Source organism: Cynocephalus volans, chromosome 18, assembly GCF_027409185.1.
Source record: "Cynocephalus volans isolate mCynVol1 chromosome 18, mCynVol1.pri, whole genome shotgun sequence".
In the NCBI taxonomy this organism is placed as follows: domain Eukaryota; kingdom Metazoa; phylum Chordata; class Mammalia; order Dermoptera; family Cynocephalidae; genus Cynocephalus; species Cynocephalus volans.
In genome coordinates this window covers 7,553,994-7,573,499 of record NC_084477.1, presented here as the reverse complement: position 1 = coordinate 7,573,499, position 19,506 = coordinate 7,553,994, and the positions used below count along the sequence as shown (strand labels likewise).

The 19,506-nt window shown below is 44.5% G+C and overlaps 1 protein-coding gene across 2 annotated transcripts in view; it reads left to right on the top strand.

The window, feature by feature from the left end:
- The window catches only part of SMYD3 (SET and MYND domain containing 3), a 663,795-nt gene that overhangs the window by 503,188 nt on the left and 141,101 nt on the right, over nt 1-19,506 (top strand). For both annotated transcript variants that reach the window (XM_063082741.1, XM_063082740.1), the window contains 3 exons: nt 3,020-3,087; nt 4,648-4,750; nt 16,060-16,170. In XM_063082741.1, coding sequence (XP_062938811.1) covers nt 3,020-3,087; nt 4,648-4,750; nt 16,060-16,170 — 282 coding nt within the window. The remainder of the gene's footprint in view (nt 1-3,019; nt 3,088-4,647; nt 4,751-16,059; nt 16,171-19,506) is intronic.

The window sequence follows — 19,506 nt, the reverse complement described above, 5'->3', positions numbered from 1 at the left end:
ACTGACTCCACCCACACAATGTTATCCAAACCACCCCTAAACTGGCTCCCAGGCGAGGGGAGCCTGACCAGATTATTCCATTTTCCCAACAGACAGTCATCCCATCCATTAGACTAGTGGATAAGAGGATGAAAGAAAAGATGAGCTAGACTGGAGAGAAAGAATGGACCAAGAGACATGTATAAAGACTGGATGCCCAAGGGCAAGAGGGATGGAAGACTGATTTCTTTGACCACCATTAATGGCACAGGACTACATCTGTCTCTCCTCCTCCCACAGGGTGCCTGTGATTTGTTTGTGGCATCTTCCCTGACCCTGTTCTGGATAATGACTGAGGACCTTACCCATTGCAGCCATTCATTTATTAGAAAAACATTTATCAGTGTCTCCTGTGAAGCAGGCGTTGTGCTAGGCACATGAACACAGTGAATGAAACACTGTCTCTGCTCTCGAATATTTCTACAGTCTAGTTATGTATGGTGACAAGGTGGTGGGTAAATAATGATCCAGTGTGATAAATGCTGCTAACAAGAGATGTCAAATCTCTATAGGGATCAGGGAAAGTTTCCCAGAGGAAGAAACAGTCAAGTTGACTTTTCTCCTTGTTAGTTTTTTAAAAAAAAATTCTACCAGAGTATACCTGTTTTGGAAAAAGATGTTTAATTTGCTTCATAATTCTGAAAACAATGTTGGGTTTGATTCAAAAGTTAGCAAATTAGATGTTTGATCTGTTTTTTTGTTGGTGGTGGTGGTGAATTACATCAGCTAAAGTTCTGATTTTACTTTAAAATATATATTAAAATTCATATTGCCCCCCAATTCATAGCCATTTAAAAATATTTACAATTTCAAAAAGAAAACACAGGATCTTTTGTCCTATATTTTTACCATCCATTCTATACATAAACACACACACAAACACACACACACACACAGACAGTACCCTGTTGCAGCTTAATGCAAAACAGATGCCCTTAAAACAATTTAACTAGTGTTTGTTTAAAATATGTGTATGTACAACAATTTATTTCCTGATTTGAAACTGCGGTTTTATCAGACTTCTAGGGGAGAAGTGCCAAATCATGACGGGTTGCCCTAGATTTCATATAAGAGCTGTTTGGAGCAGTGGCAGAGTCTCAAAGCACTGAAACGCTTTTTCAGACTGTATGTTCTTTCATACAAACCTGATTTAGAGAACTCCGTTATCACTGCCTTTTCCTTCCCAGAAACTTTATAAGTCAGCGTCCATTTGGAGAGTTACCGGTTCTCAGGACTGTATGGCTTCTTCTTTCTCTTTCACGGGCTTCGTTACGGTTCATCCTAAATTTCCATCTCCAGCCGTATGCTCCCCTGGACTCCCAGTGCTCATTCTCAGTCTCGGCTTGGATGTCTAATCAGCTGTTTTAAAGTTAATGCAACTATGACAGAGCCACTGGACTTCCTCCCAATCCCCTGCAACCAAATGTGTTTCTTTTACGTTCTTCCACATCTTCGTAAATGGCAACTCTAATCTTCCCGTTGTTTCAGCCAAAAACTCGAGCACTGTCCTCGACGCTTCTTGTTCCCTGTCAGCAGCCCTGCAGTGAGTCCTGTTGCCTCCCTGCCTCTCCCAACTTTCTCTGCGGCCGGTATGCGAGTCACTGTCATCTCTCACCTGGGCTGCTGCTGTGACCTCCTAACTTTTCTCTACTTCCATTTTTTGCCTTTTTACAGCCTATTTGCTATACAATAGCCAGAGGGATCCTTTCAAAACAGACATCAGATCCATTCACTCCTTGGATCAGAGTCAATCACATGGCTTTCTGTCTCATTGAGAATAAAATCCAAACATGGCTGTAAGACCCTGCGTGATCTGGCCACCTCTCTGACCTTACACCTTACCCCTCTTCTTACCTGCTCTACTGGGGCTGCACCAACCTTCTTGCTGTTTTCTGTGCCCAAGTACACCCCTACCTCAGGGCCTTTGCACGTGCTCTTTCTCCTGACACGAACCTTCCTTCCCTATATCTGCACACGTTCATTTCCACAGTCTCTTCAGGTCACTGCTTAAATGTCTCCTTATCCTAAAGAACTTTTCTGACTACTTTTTCCTCTGTGCCTTTACCTTATTTCTATCCTTGGCATTTATCCCCATATGACATTTTTCTGTCACTGGATTTTTAAAAAGTCTCTCTCTCCCACTAGAGCTTAGGCCCTATGAAGGCAGGGACTTTGATTTTTTCTTCTCTGCTCTCTCCCCACCACCTGTCTGAGGCAGGGATGTGCAGTAGGACTGAAATTATCTGATTCCAAGTCCAGTGCTTCTTACATGACTCTGTGTGGCCTCTCGTATATTAACCTTAGTCCACAAATGAGATTTTGAAGTTCCTGGAGCACAGCGATTGCATTCTTTATTATTTTTGCCCCATCCCCTCATAGGGTATAGGATGTGACATATGCTCAGTGAGGGGCTCCAGGTGCCTCGTAGATGTCACGGTTTGACCAGGTGACTTCCTGTGCTTGTTGTCTGGCATCACCTCTCATCACAAACTCACTCAAAGTGCACTTCACTCTTGGTAGGAATCTAATATTCAATAAATAGCTTATTTGTCTTCTGATTTTTTTTTTTTTTGGTGGCTGGCCAGTATAGGGATCCAAACTCTTGACCTTAATATTATAACAACCGAGCCAATAGCCAGCTCCATTTTCTGAGTTTTGAACATTTCATGTAATTGTGTAACTTTGGGGTCTGGGGGGAGGGCTGACTAGACTGAAATTAATAGTTCCTGTGCTTGTTTAAGCCTGTTTCCTTTTTTGTTCCCTAGGATGTTAGTATCTCTGCACTTAACCACCTGATGTTCTTAAGGGGAATGTGTCCCCGATAAGTTTTTTTTTACAAATCAAAGAGAATCCATGTTTGGCTTGGATCTTTCGAGAGCAAGTACTAAAAGGTTCCTACGTTTTATGTTGAAAGTTTTGAGTCTCTTGCCTACAAAGTTTCTTAAGTGACTCTACTGATTATTTCCCCTTGTTTTTACAGGTGATCTGCAACTCTTTCACCATCTGTAATGCGGAGATGCAAGAAGTTGGTGTTGGCCTATATCCTAGGTATGGTGGATGGTATTTCATTTACTGGAAGACACACTTTAATTCCCACCAACCTCCCCCAGTCCTTGGGAGGTAGTTAGAAATGCTAATGCAGCAGCTGGCTCCAGAGCCAAGCTTGAAACTTAATGATAAATTACAAGAAAGTGGAAAATATTGAGTTTAAAGGAAACAGTTTTATAACCCCACATTATATGCTGTGGTATGAACAGGGAGGCAGACCTCAGACCCAAATTCTCAGGGAGACTTTGAGGTGAGAAATGGGAGTTTGTAGGTGCTAATTAGCCGTCAGGCTGAGATTTGGTTATTTTCCGTCCCCTGCCTGATCTTAGTCTTCAGCCTCCCGGCCTGCAGCACATGATCATTTCACCAGCCTCTCTGTACTGTACCAGTGGGCATTTGGTCTTTTGAGTTAGCATACTCTGAGCCCCATCGCTTGGGGAGGTGAGCAAATGTTCAGAGACTAGCCCTCTGAAGCGCTGTCCCCAGCCATCACTGAGGTGACCTTTATCACTAAGCCACTAGACTGTCCTTCCACAAGTGCTATCTGTAGTCACTCTGGGTTTCACTTTGTTTTTTATGCCATTAGGGTCCAAATACAAATGAAATCTCTCATATAATTCATTGTGAATCTGAGAATTCAGCTTCTTATTTCTCACAAGAGTCATTGGCTGTAGGTCAGGTCGTGGTTCTCACAAAGCAGTAACAGGATGGTTCAGAGCATGGGCTCTGGGTTCAGGCCGCCTGTTCAAATTCAGTCCCCACTTATTAGTCGTGTGTGTAAGTCATTTCACTTCTGTGTATGAGTCTCTTCACCTAGAAATGATCCGCATGAGACTGTTGTGATGACTGAGTTTGATGACCAGGTTCAAGTGCTAAGAAAGTGCTTTCTGCATAGCAAGTGCTCATTCTGGTTAATATTGATTTACGGTGGCAGCTTAAATCCCTTTCATTTCCCACGTGGTGGAAAATTCACCTCCAAGAGTAATAAAATGACTGGGCCATGGCTCAGTATGCATCACGAGCTAGTTAGCAAGATAACCTTAGCTTCCTATTTAAGAGGAAGAATTCTAATTTTTCTTTAATGAGGATATTCTAGCAGAGGCAGCGGCTCCTCTGAAGGAGCTTAGCAATGAGAGCCTGTGTGGGCAAGGTCACTGGTGTCCTGGCTGCCCCGATGGCTGCTGCATCCCATTATCACAGAGATTATTTCTTTGCAAGGCAGTTTTTCTCCTCATCTTCATGTTGGTTTGCTTCAATGGCTGGTATCCAATGAGACAACTACCTCCCCACACCCACCTCCAAAAAGGACTCAGAAAATGTTTTTATTAACAAACTCCCCTAATTAGCTTCCGTCTTGGGAAGCATCTCACTTTGTATGAAGTGGGCTGGTGACATTTCCTTGAATTACCCCCAGAGTACTCAATCCCTGCTGCCCCGTCAACCTTACCCACCTCTGCGCTCCCAACCTAAAGTGTCTTTTGCCCACCACGTTCTTTGAGTTCGGCTGTTTGACTCTACCTGCTCAGCCATGATGTCTCCCTCTTTTTTTCTTTCCTCCAGCATGTCTTTGCTTAATCACAGCTGCGACCCCAACTGTTCAATCGTGTTCAACGGGCCCCACCTCTTATTGCGTGCAGTCCGAGACATCGAGGTGGGAGAGGAGGTAAGGGACGCTCTCAGCATGGCCCATCCCTAAGACCAGTTGTGCCTGAGGGACCACTTCTCACTGTCCTTCTGCCAGTGAGAAGATACCTAATACAATCACCTCTACCCAGTGACCGATCATCACTTCTCCCAAATTATAGATGGGCTAAGTTGGTTGTTTTTTGTCACCATAATTGTGAATGATAACAGTTGCTATTGTATGTGTGGGAGAGAGAGAGGTGTGTGTGTGTGTGTGTGTGTGTGTGTGTGTGTGTGTGTGTCAGAGGGTGTGTGTTTCCTGCACGTGCACTTGGGAGTCATTAAATTTCCCCAGTGTCACCTGCTCAGCCGCCTCTCACATCCCTGCAAGTGGTCATCCTTCCATGGGTGGGGAGGGCTGCCCAGCTTGTGAATGGGACCCCCAGGGCTTACTTCCTCCCAAGGCCACTGATTGCATTTTGAAAGTGATTACACAGTGGGCCTTTACAAACCCATCAACATCCCTGGGTGATCATTTAAACAAAGATGCAAAGGGAACAGAGGACAGGGACTATGACCTCCAGCAGTGAATTGGTTTTGACCTTCCCAGTTTTGCAGACAGCCAAGCCAGCCTCATTTGGTGAGGAACCTTCCCAGGAGTCTGGGATCTCCCAAGGCAGCTGCAAATGGGCCATTCCAGGGCTGCTGACCCCAAGCCTGCATGGGGTTTGTACAGTTACTACCCATGCTGAGTTCTGGGTTATAGATATTAATGCTTTCCAGAACCCAGCTTCCTTCTATCTTCTAATTTGCTAAAGTGGATATTTATTGCAAGGAAAATAGAGTACCATAAGCTTTTATTGCATTTATGCAGCACTGAGCCAATAAAGCCTAAACTCAGAGGTACCATATTTTATGTAGACAAGGATTTGGCTTTGACAGGGCTCTCTCCAAACTGATTTTCAACTGAATAAGCCACCTCTTACACAGCATTTGCTGAATTTCCAGTTGTTAGAGCCAGTGTACGAAGTGCCCTGGAATATGTGTCAGTGAAATGGAAAATTTAGATTTTCTTTTTTCTACAGCCCTATTATGACTTCAAGGCAGGTAAAAACAGGGAACTGCTATTTATTGTCATCACTATTAGTTTTGGGGCTGAAGGGTGGCTGTTGTTGATGATGATGATGTTTTAGTAAATTAAAAAAAAAACAATGAAATAAATAACTTGACAATCAAACAGAAAAATCATTAGAAATCCTTGGAGTTTTCAGAAACAACAGAGAAACTTTCTTTTTCTAAAATTTTTTATTATTTGCATATTCATTCTCACAAATTGTGATATTTCTTTATGCCCTTTGCCCAATCTGTCACTTCCCAAACCCCCTTCCTTCCTCCCCCTCATCTCTAGTATCCTTAGGTTTGTTCTCTCCTTCTGAAAGTTCAACATATTGTTGTGGTCTTTCCTTCCTTCCTTCCTTCCCTTCCTTTCCTCCCACCTGCCCTCCCACCCTCTCTCCCCTCCTAGCAGCCAGTTATGAGTGAGAACATGCAGTATTTCTGTTTCAGTGTCTGGCTTATTTCGCATAACATAATTTTCTTCAGACTCATTCATGTGGCTGCAAAATGGCAGAACTTCATTCTTTTTTATGGCCAAGTAGTATTCCATTGTGTATATATACCACATTTTCTTTATCCAGTCATCTCTCGACAGACCAACCTGGGTTGGTTCCATATATTGGCTGTTGTAGATAGATAGAGCTGAAATGAACATGGGAGTGCAGGTGTCCCTTTGACATGATGATTTCCATTCCTTTGGATATACACCCAGTAGAGGGATTGCTGGATCCTATGGTAGCTCTGTCTGTGGTTTGAGAAACCTCTATACTGTTTTCCAGAGACATTTTCTTATCTCTTGTTTTCTAGGAATGGTTGCCAATTCTCCTTGGCTGGTTTTCATTTAGTTGAAAAAAACACCTTGTCTTTTGGTGCTTATTTTCCTTTTCTTTTTTAATGTCTTTCACTTTCCCCCTCTGCAGTAACAGGCAAATCCTTCCCCTTGCTGAATAAAAAACATTTCTGCTCAGTGTCAGGCCCCGCAGACTGGGGTGTTTTCCCCTCCTGTACTTATCAAGGCGTCTTCTCAGCTGCCCTTCCTTTCTGCCCACTGTTTCCACCTGGCTCGACATCATGCTCCTTTCAAGGCCCTTTCTAAACCCACCTCCTCTATAGAGCTTTTCCTGATTTGCCACCTGAAAGGAAGATCATTCTCTGAGATCTCCCTTATAGCAGTTATTAACATATCCTTGGCACTTACTCTGGCCCTTTTGGTGACGTCTCTGTCCAACCATGAACTTCACGAGGACAGGCAATTGTGTCTAACTTACTTCTATAACTCTTTGTTGGACTGACTCTATTACATTAAGCATGCTAGAAAGATCAGCAGTGTTTCTCAGTGGGGACACTACTGGCGTTCTCTTTGGAATAGTTTTTCATTGGGTGAGTCTATTGCATCACTGGAGGAGGTTAGTCCCTACTGGTCCCTAGTCCCTGCTCAGTTAATGCCTGTAACCACCCCCAACAGCTCAAATACATCCTGTCCATTTAAAATTTACCCCATGGGCAGAGTTAGGAGAGAGAGAGAGAACCACAAGAAAAGACATTTTGAGTCATTAAGAGGGGTAATTCCTATGTATTACGTAAGTATTCACTATTTAAATTGATTAAGGGATTAAATTTAGACATTTTGGTCATTTCATAGCATCGACTGTGCATTTTGGCTTTATTTTTCATTAGGGTACCCCCCGTTGTAATATGGGCTACTTGAAATATAAGTTCTACGAAGGAAGACTGGACAGTGCCTGTAACAGAAGATCCTCAGTCTGTATTTGTTGAGTAAATGAATGAGGCTTCCTAATGAAAAAACAAGAGGTAGAATAGAATCTTAGAGCCATTTAAATTTCTGGCAGTCCTCAGGTGTGTCCCATGGCTCCTGGGAAGAATGGAACTTGAAAGCCAACCCATCACTAGTTTAAGATGGGAACATTTCAAACCTCACACAAGGAGAGCCGTAAGATGGCAGAGGGCTCCACAATAACAGGGCTTGCCATGGAGCTTTCTTACCCTTTTTTTTTCCTCCATGCAAAGACATCTTTTGAACCGCCTTTGGGCTGTTTCCCTTCAAATCGGCACCACTTATGACACTTTGCTATTGAAGGATGTTCGTTGTAATGCTGCTTGGTTTTTTATCTCCTCATCCATCCACCTGCTACAGAGATGTGTTTGTGATGATGTTTAGGTCGTGGCTCACATTCTGGGTTGTTGATGGCTGTTCCTGCAGAACTGAGCTAAGCTATGAGATACATTTGATGGTCTGACAGTCTTATAGAACAGGGATCAGGGAAGAAAGCTGGACGGTCCAGGCCACCCTCGTGGGAATTCCTGGTTAAAAGAACTTGTAGTTGTTAGACACAGAGGCCAGAGTCAGACTGGCAAATTCGAACAAGAAGCAGTTCACGTCAACAGATGAAGAATTCAGATGTGACCAGCAGGTGAGGGGAGTGCACAGGGACCAGACTGACAGACCTTTCGGGGGGCCTGTTGAGCCAGGGCTGGAGCTCACAGACCCCTCAAGCCCATTCACAGACTGGGTCACAAAGCCTGCATACGCCAGGCTGCGTCCCCAGACCCCACACATGCCAGGCTTGGTCACCAGACCCCTTCACACAGGTCTGTGAACTAGGTAACCAGCAAACAGGTCCTTGGAGCCATAGGTTGGAAAGCGTGGCCACACAGGGCAGACGCCGGCCTGCCTGCTTCACTAAACACTCTCTCTCTCTCTCTTTCCCTCTCCCCCTCCCTCCCTCTCCCCTTCTCTCTCCTCTCTCTCTCTCTCTCTCTCTCAAGAACACAAGAATAGAGACAAAACTAAAAAGATACATTGGCACACATGCCCACTAACTCCACACACACACACAATTTGCTTACAAAGGATGCTGAACCATACCCAACAGGACCCGAGGTGAGGGCCCTGACCAAACTATTCTATTTTCCCAACAATCCACCCCTTCAGCGTCCTTGCCCTACAATCTATGCATTCAGGACCTTCCCCGATGTTCCCTTCCTGAGGATAAATGACCCTTACACTCACAGATTACACATTCCATCCCAGTCCCGAAAGTCTTTAGCTTGCTGCAGTACCAACTCAAAAGTCTAAAGTCCAAAGCCTCCTCTGAGACCAAAAACAAAAGTCCTTCCAGCTGTGAACCTATAAAGAGTCAAAAACAAGTTTATCTACTTCCAAGATACAGTGGGACAGACATTGGGTACACATTCCCTTTCCAGAAGGGAGGAAAAGAAAGGAAAACAGTCCCCAAACAAATCCAAAATCCAAACAGGGCTAATGTTAAGCACACTGGGGCACCTGGACCCCTAAAGCGTTGGGTAACTTCACTCCTACAGCTCCGCCAAGTGCAGCCCATTGAGCTGCCTGGTGCCTGCGGCTTTTCCAGGGAGGCGCTGCACACTGCCAGCAGCCCCACGGTTCTGGGCTCCTGGTGGCAGTCCCGCTATCCTGGCTCCACTAGACATTTCCTCAGTGGGGGTTCTCTGTGGGAGCTCTGACCCCACTTTTCTGCTCCACATTGCTCTGTAGATGACCTCTGCAGTGGCTCCACCCCTGCAACAGGTCTCTGCCTGAATTCCCCGGCTTTTCCATTCATCTTCTGAAATCTAGGTGGAGACTGCCAGGCCTCCACTGCTCTCACATACTGCTGGCCTGCAGACTTAACACAATGTGAACGCCACCAAGGTTTTCGGCTTTTTTCCTTCGGAGGTGCTGAGGCAGGATTGCTCCAGCCAGAGCAGCTGGGGTGCAGGGAGCAGTTTGCTGAGGGCAATGACACCTCAGGTCTGCCATCCAGGACAAACTCAGTTCTCCTAGGATGGGAGGGGCGCTCCCTCAAACTTCTCAAATGCTCCCAGGGCCTGTGATGGGTGGGGCACCCATCCAGACTTCTCAAATGCCTTTAGGACATTTTCCCCATGGTCTTGGCTCTTAGCATCTGGCTGCCTTACCTCCAAGATAATGTCTTTAGCAAACAGTTTATCTGCTTCAACCTTGCATTTTTCTCCTGCTCTCCACTTTTAGATTCTGGCTTTTGAATTACTTCAATCAGTTTAGCTTACACCGGCTACTCACTCAGTCTCGGGCAGTTCAGCAGTGTTCGCCCACAGTTCAAACAGCTGCATTCGCCCAGTCCATCAAGGAGTGGCTGCCCTGTCCCTGTGCACATCTGCGGCCCTCCTGTAACCGCTGCCTTAGAGACAGGCACGTAGCGGCGACTAACTTTTCCACCTTTTCACCAGGTGAAAACATACTTGAAACTCTGCAGGGGCACCAGTCTTCGGGTCATCTGCCCATCTACGTGTGGCACTCTTTTCTTGGGTTTTACAGCACCCGGCCAGCCATCGGGTTTATGTGGCACCCTCTGAGCCTTTTGCCTTCAGACAACTGCAACATGCATTTACTACATAGTCTCTAGAGCACATTATACCATCCACCCCTAGGTCTCATAGTTGCAGCCACCAGGGCCTCTTCCTGTTTCTGCTGCTTTACTGTCTCCATTTCTCATTCACAACAGGTCATTCCTGGAGATGCACGGTTTTCCCCAACTCACCACTGGGTTGGTCATCTTCCCTGGTGTGACAGGCAGCAGTGGCCAGTCACTGCACATCATCCTCCAGGACATTTATCCGTGCTTCCAACGACTCTGCTTTCTGCCGCAGAAATCTCGATCAGTTTGCAGCATAGTGAGCAGCAGCCAGGCTCCAGTCAGCAGGAAAGTGGCCGCCGGGCACCACATGCTCAAGGACAGCCACATTTCCTCCTTCCTCGAAGGAATTTCGGCTCCTGTACCTGCTCAGAATCCTGTCACAGACTATGCCAGTTGTGGCGGTCTGCTAATCCTGCCTACAGTGTTGTAGTGCTCCTGCTAAGGCCTGGAATCCTCACAGCACCAATTGTCTAGCTCTTAATCTTGTTCGTGATGCCAATCGCAAAGCTAGGTGACCATGCTAGTTGTCGGGCTCTTTTACCTGCTGGTAATCCTGCACCAACTGGGCCGACTATTGAGCCAGGGCTGGGTCTGGAACTCCCAGACCCCTCAAGCCCATTCACAGACTGGGTCACAAACTCTTCATATGCCAGGCTGGGTCTCCAGACCCCACACATTCCTGGCAGGGTCTCCAGACCCCTCACACAGGTCTATGGGCTAGGCAACCGGCCAAAAGGTCCTTGGAGCCCACCCGCCTGCTTCACTAAAACTCCTCTTTCTCTCTCTTTCTCTTTTTCTCTCTCTCTCCTTCTCTCTCTCCTCTCTCTCCTCTCCCCTCTCTCTCTCAAGAACACAAGAATAGCAACAAAACTAAAAAGATACATTGGTGCACATGTGCACTAACTCCACACGCACACACAATTTGCTTACAAAGGATGCTGAACCACACCCAACAGGACCCAAGGTGAGGGCCCTGACCAAACTACTCTATTTTTCCAGCAGGGCCTTATTATGGAAATTGGTACATCTGAAGGTTCCATAACAGTGTCTGATATACAGGAGATGCTCAGTAAATATCTGTGGAAGGGAGAGAGACAGGCAATGGGACGTCATTGACGGGTTTAAGCCAAGGAACTACATGACCAGATTTTCTGTGTGGGCAAGGTTGAGAGGATGAGGGTCAGCGTGATGTAGTAATCCAGATAAGAGGTGACAGTGGTGGCTTGAGTCAGGGGAGGTTACGCAGTGGCTTGTCGTGGGTGATCTGAAGAATATAATTTTCAGAAGCTAAAATTAACAGAATTTGTGAAACAAAGAGACAGGAATGGCACTAAGGTTTGACTTAAAAAAGAAGTGAGATTTTTCAGTCTCTTTTCAGTTCGGAGCCATTAGAAAAATTTGTAACTGTGACAATGTAATTCCAGAAATGAAAATAAGGTCTAATTTTAATTTGGTTTTATTATCCACTCAGTGGTAGATAATGAAAAGATGGTTTCATAGAAAAGGGGTTCATTTTGCCTTGAGATTTTGATGTAAGCAGCATATTCAAGATGCAGAAAATCTCTTTCACAATATTACTCTAATGTTGGAAATGATTTACTGCATTTTCCATAACAGCACCACTAAAATAGCAAAGCTATGGCCGGTGGCATTAATATTTTAATGTGATTTTGCTCTATGCCATTAAAGCATCAAGCAATCAATAGCCAAGTTTCATGTATATGTCCCCGCTAAATGAGCTCTATGTTTACTGAGCAGATACTCCATTAAAACTGGTTAGTCCGTGAGTCTTTAATAAAGGTTTTTATCTTTGTCTGATAAAATGATGTAGCTGTCATTACTAGTTAGTAGTATGGCTGTGTTTCTCCCAAAAACATGAATAATGAATGTTTTTGCCATTGAGTCCCTTGGCTTTGATACAATGTATTTTGCAAATTTCAGTGGCATGAAAGAGGCATGAAGGCGAAAATTGATCCCTCTCTCTGAGGGAACAGTCCTCATGAGAAGAGGTGTATCTGAGCCAAGCTCGAAGCCGTGTGTGCAGGAAAGGGCACTGGCCAGCGGAGGCAGCGATGCCCAGACACGTGTTGCTGTTGGTGTGCGGCATTTCAGAGCTGTGCAATGTACATAATCGTGACAGGCTGCAGGCTGCAGGGAGAGATGTGGAGACTAGAAAGGCACATAGAAAATCATCTGGGGAGAGCCCTGTGCTCCTTTATTCCTCAGGCAGTGAGAAACCATCAAAGGTCTTCATTTAGAGAAAGGCATGGTCACATGGGAGTTTGAGAGAGATCCGTCTCAAAGCAGTTTTGAGAAGATGAAAGGTAGACTGCAGGCAGCAGGGAGGCCAGTTAGAAAGCCACTGCATAGTCCAGGTAATGGTGACAGGCAGTTACAGGATCCCAAGGGAGGCCGTAAGAGTCTATTTACTGGGATTAGATGAAATAACTAGGTCTCCTGTTGGCTGGTGACTGCCTGGCACAATCTCTCGTGAGCTTTGGCCCTTGTGATACAGTCTTGGGTTAGTCAAGCTTATTTCTCCGGTGTGGCAGGCCCTGGAGTCGGTGGCTTCACAATGGGCACATGGTAATCACCCAATAACGATTGGAAATTGACCTGATCTGATAGTGGGGGCTGATGACTAAGAGCCACTGGGCTGAGTTATGAATTAAGAGAGAGCATAGACCCCACGTCATCCTACCATCTCACCGCATATGAGGAAACTGGTTCCCAGAGAAGAGAGCCTGGTAACGTAGGATGAATTTACGGTGCTCCTCTCTTGACCATGGTTCCGCTTTCCACAGATTTGTTCTCTGTGGGTTCGGCTACCTGCGGTCAACCGCAGTCTGAAAATATTAAGATAGTTTGACAGAGACACACAGAGAGAGACCCATTCACATAACTTTTATTTCAGTATATTATTATAATTGTTCTATTTTATTTTTAGTTATTGTTAATCTCTTAGTGTGCCTAATTTATAAGTTTATCATAGATATGTATGTATAGGAAAAAACATAGTATATATAGGGTTTGGTACTATCTGCGGTTTCAGGCATTCAAGGATGGTCTTGGAACATATCCCCTGTAGATAAGGGGGGACATATTGTTCTCCAGAAGTGAGAGGAAGCTGCCTGATATGATGGACATTTGCACCACAGAGGCAGCCCTAGCTTCAGATTATGACGCAAAGAAAGACTTAGGGAATTAAAAAGTGGCTGTGGTCTCAACTTAAGGCGCCCAGTTGCTACAGAATGTTGTGTAGCATGGGCTTGAGTGCTTCAGGTTTGATGACACATTGCAGCAGCTTCTTAAGAAGCTGGCCTTTCCACCTGCCCCCCACCAGGAGTACCAGGAGCAGCTGTCACATAAACAGAATATCAGGCTTGAATCAAGAAATCTGGGTACAGATCCCAGCATTACCTGAATCCAAGACCTTTGCTGGTGTTCACTGTCCCATGCTGCCTCACCAGGGGCCTAGCACATAGGAGATACTCAATAACATCACTGTCTGCATTTCTTAAGGGCAGGTACTCTTGTTTCTGTGTGTAAAGCAGCGTGTTATGGTTGCTTAATACATGAAAAAAATCTGTTGAGAGCCAGCCAGGTCAGGCTTTGGCTTCTTTCACCCTGGGCTGGCCATGGTGGATTGGACAGATCTGGGGGGCCAGGCCTCCCCACCCCCACACTGCACCCTTACAGCTGCAGCGAGGCCTTCCTGAAGCTCTTTTCTGTCAGAGAAGATGGCCTCCTGTGCCCTCCACACTTTTAAACAAGTAAGATCATGCTTTGTAGACATGGCATGCTTTCTTTTAAGTGCAAGGAAAACCGCATGAAGTTTTTCGCTCTGGGGAGTTTTTGTGACCTCCTTCCGTGGATAATCCTGCTGCCTTCCTCTCCTACAATATGCCCCTCTTCCCGTACCCTACACGCTCCCACAATCACTTGCTGCATTTAAAAGCAAATAAAGCAGTCAGTTATACAGCATGGTACAAACTGATCAGTGTTACAGAAAAAGAAAAACTAGAGAAGGGAGAGAGAAGCCACAGTGCTGGCACCCCAGATCTGTGGGCATCAGGTGTTGTTTTTAACAGTGTGGTCCTCAGTGAGAAAGTGAGATTCGATTGAAACTCAAAGGAGACAAGGGAGGTAGCCATAGGAGATCTGGGAGAGCCAGTGCACAGTCCCCGCGGTGGGAGTGTGTGTGTGTGGGGACAGCCACGAGGCCGGGCTGGCTGGAGCAGTGAGCGGCGGGGGGAAGGGGAAACGAATTCAAGAGGGAACGGGGTCAGGTATGTGACGCCACTGCTCCTCTGACGCCCTGTGAGGAAGGACCATTTCTCCCCCTAATCTATTGCAGACCAATATTTTTATAAAATTGAATGAAAATTAATTATTAGAAAAATGAAATCTAAGAAACAGAGTAATAGCCTAACGTTTTATGGTTTAGAGTCACATAAAATTACTCTTACCAAATTCGTGTAAGTGTTGACTTTGCATCTCTTTGCTCACGTCGTCACGGACTAGTAACCCATGTCGTGGACGGGTGCTGGCCCAGGGACCACGCTTTGAGTTGCACTGTGGGAGCTCATCACAAGGACTTGGCCTTTCCCCGGGCAAAAGGGGATCTTTTGCAGTGTTTTGAATACAAGAATGACCTGATCTGAACTGCATTTTAAGCAAACCACTTTGACGGAGGTTGAAGTGCAGGGAGCCTCAGGAAAGAAGCAAGGAGACCAGTCACGAGACTATTCACATTTTACAGGCAAGAGGGGATGGTGGCTCTGACCAGGAGTATATTTTTAAGGTGGAGCCCACAGAATCGCCTGGTGGATTGGATGGCGGGTGTAAAGGAAAGCGTGAAGTCAAGGGCGACTCCAAGGTTTCAGCTTGGATAACACAGAAATGAGTTCCTACCAGCTGAGAGTGGGGAGGCTCCAACTGAGATGGAGCAGGTTGGGCGAAAATCAAGAGTTCTGTTTGGTATGCTTTGAATCAGACTTCCGGTGCGTAGGAGATCTAGTCAAATGCAACAGGTTTAACCATCATGACGTTGCCTAAGGACCTATGACGTAAAGTGGACTCTTTGGGATGAAGAGAAACCCAGAGAGACCTTTAAGTCTGTTCTCTCACCTGTGACCTTTCACCATTCAAGGCAGTGATTTGTATTTGCAAGGCAAGCGGTTTGGGAGCATGCAGCAGGGATTGCACTCTGACATTTAACTCTCCCTTATATGGAAATTATGCCACGTTTCCTTTTACCTAGTTACAAGTAGAAGAACTACCCCCTAATTTCAGAGATACCCAATTTGGATGGACCTAAACTTCATGAAGCAGCTCGGGAGTTGGTTAGAATTTAAGAGCAATCTGGCTGCTTCATCTGCCACCCATTTGATTGCCAGGATTCATTTGGCTTCTCTGATTGCTCATGGTTGTAGAATTTATTACCAAACCTTAATATTACCGAACATGCGACAGCTCTTGATATTTTACTGTGTGGTGGAAAAAAAAAAAAAAAAAGGTCAGGTACAAAGGTGCGTGTAGAGGTCATGAGCCCAATTCTTCAATATATATATATGATACACATGTGCTTATTACATATCAATGATCGAAAGAAACACATTAAAATCTTACATGTGATTATTTGGGTAGAGAGACTACAAGTGGTACTTTTCTGTCTCACACTTTTAGGTGTGTAATAAAGCAAGTTTCACGCTAATAATTAGCAATACTAATAACAGTTAATTAAAGAAAATGAGCACAACAGCCAGGTGAATGCTCTTCTCTCCGGCCTCCACAGCTCACCATCTGCTACCTGGATGTGCTGATGACCAGCAAGGAGCGCAGGAAGCAGCTGAGGGACCAGTACTGCTTTGAGTGTGACTGCGTCCGATGCCAAACCCAAGACAAGGTATGTCGTATGGAACCAGATTGGCATGCCTCCCAGGCAGTATCTCGGTGATCTTTCTACTGCAACACTTTATCAGATGGAAATCACTTCCCTAGCAACTTTTGCTCTCTGAAAAAGGGAGAAGAGCCAACATCAGTGCCTTAAAGGCAATGAGTGAACTTTTCTCTTTTCTGATATTTCTCACACATTGTCCTCCTGTCGAACCTGTTTACTTTGAGTTTGCACACAATCACGTTATCCGTAGGTATTCTGTAGAGTGTTCACATTGTTAGAATTCTTTTTAGTCCCTATCTCATTTGCTCACAATAATTAGAAATAAGTTAGGAAACAGAACACAGAAAGGTTTAGAGCTATGTGTCTGGGATAGGATGAAGAAAAAAGTGCAGAACCAAGTCTCACACTCAGATCTTTTTACTAAATCTAGTGTCCCTTCTGCAATACCACGACTACCCATGACTGCTGCTGCCAACATCAGTGGACAGAGGTAGTTGCACTCACTGCATGAGAAAGGACCTTGAGCTCATTCTAACGCTGCAGGAGTCAGTAAACATGATTAGTTTTGCATTAAAAAGAACTTTTAGAAATAAGTGAATTAAGTGAGAAAAGTTGGATCCACTGCTAATACCTTCCTGAGATTCACTTCTCTTTAGTGTTAACCTTTAGCCAGGAATCCCAGGGATCCCTTGAGATTCTCCCCAGACTGTACTCTGGAATGGCAGCAAGCTATCTTTCCACCTGCATCCTTGGAGGGAAATTGGAAGGCTCTAGGATTTAGTTCTTCTTAGGTGCCATGAGTATGGTGGACCTTCAAAAAATTCTTAAATGAATGAGTGATTATATTTTATTATTTTATTTTATTTTATTTTATTTTTTGTTTGTTTTTTTTCGTGACCGGCACTCAGCCAGTGAGTGCACTGGTCATTCCTATATAGGATCCGAACCCGCGGCGGGAGCGTCGCCGCGCTCCCAGCACAGCACTCTACCGAGTGCGCCACGGGCTTGGCCCTGATTATATTTTATTATAATTGAGGTCACTTTCACTTTTGTCTTATTGTAACAGTTGAAATTTGGGCTACGATAGCATATTAGGAAAGGGTTTGGCTACGAGTACCAGGTAACCCAACTAAACTGGCTTTAGTGGGTGGGTATATTTGTCTTAAGAATTCTGGAGAAGTAATCCCAGCTGAGAGTACCTACTCATAGATGTCACCATAGATCTGAAATCCTCCTGTCTTCCTCTTTAGCCATCCCTAGCATGTGGCTTTTGTTCTCATGGTCCCAAGATGCCTGCTGTCCTCCCCTCCCAGTCAGTGCTTCCAAGCTCAAGACAGGAAAAAGGGAGGAGTAATAAGAGTCAAAGAGCAAAGGGGAGTCCTCCTAGGAATATCCGCCTACATTTTATTCTTCAGAACTGTGTGGTACGACCAGCCTTGGCTGCAAAACAGGCTAGGAACCTGTATTTTACCTTCTCAGCCTTTACACAAGAGGAAGACGAGGGAGAAGAGTGACGTGAGTGGCTTTTGGGTAGTCAGTCCGTAGAGTCTACCATACCTATCAAGACCGTTTTCTTTACTCTTTTGAGCTAAAAGTTGAATATTGTATTAGAGTTCTCCAAAGAAACAGAACCAAAAGGATACACACATATATATATGTGAACATATATAAATATAAAGATATATATAGAGAAAGAGAAATTTATCATAAGAAATTAGCTCACGTGATTATGGAGGTTGAGAAGTCCCAAGATATGCATTTGGCAAGTTGAAGACCCAGGAGAGCTGATGGTGTAGTTACAGTCCCAGTGTGAAGAGCTGAGAACCAGGAGAATCAGAGGTGTAAGTTCCAGTTCAAAAGTTGGAAGGCTCAAGATCCATGAAGTGTTGATGCTTCAGTTTGAATCTAAAGGCAGGAAATACCAGTGTCCCAGCCCAACCAGTAAGTCAGGAGGAGTTCCCTTGACTAGAGGGAGGGTCAGCCTTTTCGTTCTGTTCATGCTGTTATCTGATTAGCTGAGGGCCACTCACATCAGGGCAAGCAATCTCCTTTACTCAGTCTATGGATTCAGATGTTAACATCATCCAGAAATACCCTCACAGACACAGTCAGAATAATGTTTGACCAAAGATCTGGGCACCCTGTGGCCCAATCAAGTTGACATGTAACATTAATCATCACAAATACTGTATTAGAGATAGGCCAAATGGTGTGACCAAAAAGTATTCGATTGCTCTAATGGATACTACTCCATTCTGTACCTAGCAGGCTGAGTGGTCTTGGGAAAATCATTCAACCTCTCTGGATTTTTTTCATCATCTGCAGTATAAGGGGATGAGAGACTAGATAGTCGTAAAGCCCCTTGCAGCTCTATTATCCTATGTTTCTATGAAATGTTTCCTAGTGAAAGTAAAGTATGTACTTAGATGAGAATATAAACTTGGTTTGCAATTAATTCATCACTTATATTTTCAAATTTCCAATTATTTGAGAATTTTGTTCCATTTAATGATATAAACATCCCTTCTGAAATCTCTGTACTGTTGATTTGCCTGGAAAAAATAATAGAAAGGTAAATTCAGCTGAGTGCATTCCCCAGAAGACCATAAATTCAAAATTAGTTTTGTCAAAATTAATTTTACTTCAGTTCCTATATTTAAAGTTTTCAAGCATATTTTTCTGCTTTTCTTGGAACCTAGAAATTCATCTCACCAGGTTTCTGCAACAAGCAGTATTTATTACATACCTACATCTGCATAGTACTAGGCTTGGCTGTATCATGTTTCAGGAAGGCAGGGACCCTTTTAATAGTGGGTATAATTTGCATGTGTAATGTTGTTATTTGTAATCAGCAGCAGCTTAATTTCTAGAAGAAATAAAACTCACTTTCTAAGGGAGGTTTTGGAATGGTTTGGGGTCTCTCATGACTTTCGCAGGTCAGAATTCAAGGCAATGGAAGCAGGACAGACCAAGTGGAATCGATCGTTTCCATAAGTTTGCGAATAGTACATAGTGTGCTTCCTTGGCTGTCACATGCTTTGTTGGGGGAAAGAAAAATCTATATTTACTCGTCATTTTTTTTCCCTAAGGCCTGTTATGTGTAATTATTCTTTTAAACACCCTGTCTATCAATGTATACTCAAAGCCTTATTGCTTCACCCCTAGATGATTGAAATATCCATAATTGTTCACCTGGCCCTCAATTTCTTTCCTTTCATCTGTCCTGTGCTCTGTCTTACACTTTCTCAAATACCACTGTTTCCAGATAATGACTTTACTCAGAGTTTCTCAAGCTTTAACCATCATCTTTAGTGTTCAGGGTAAACTTCAGACTCTCAGCGG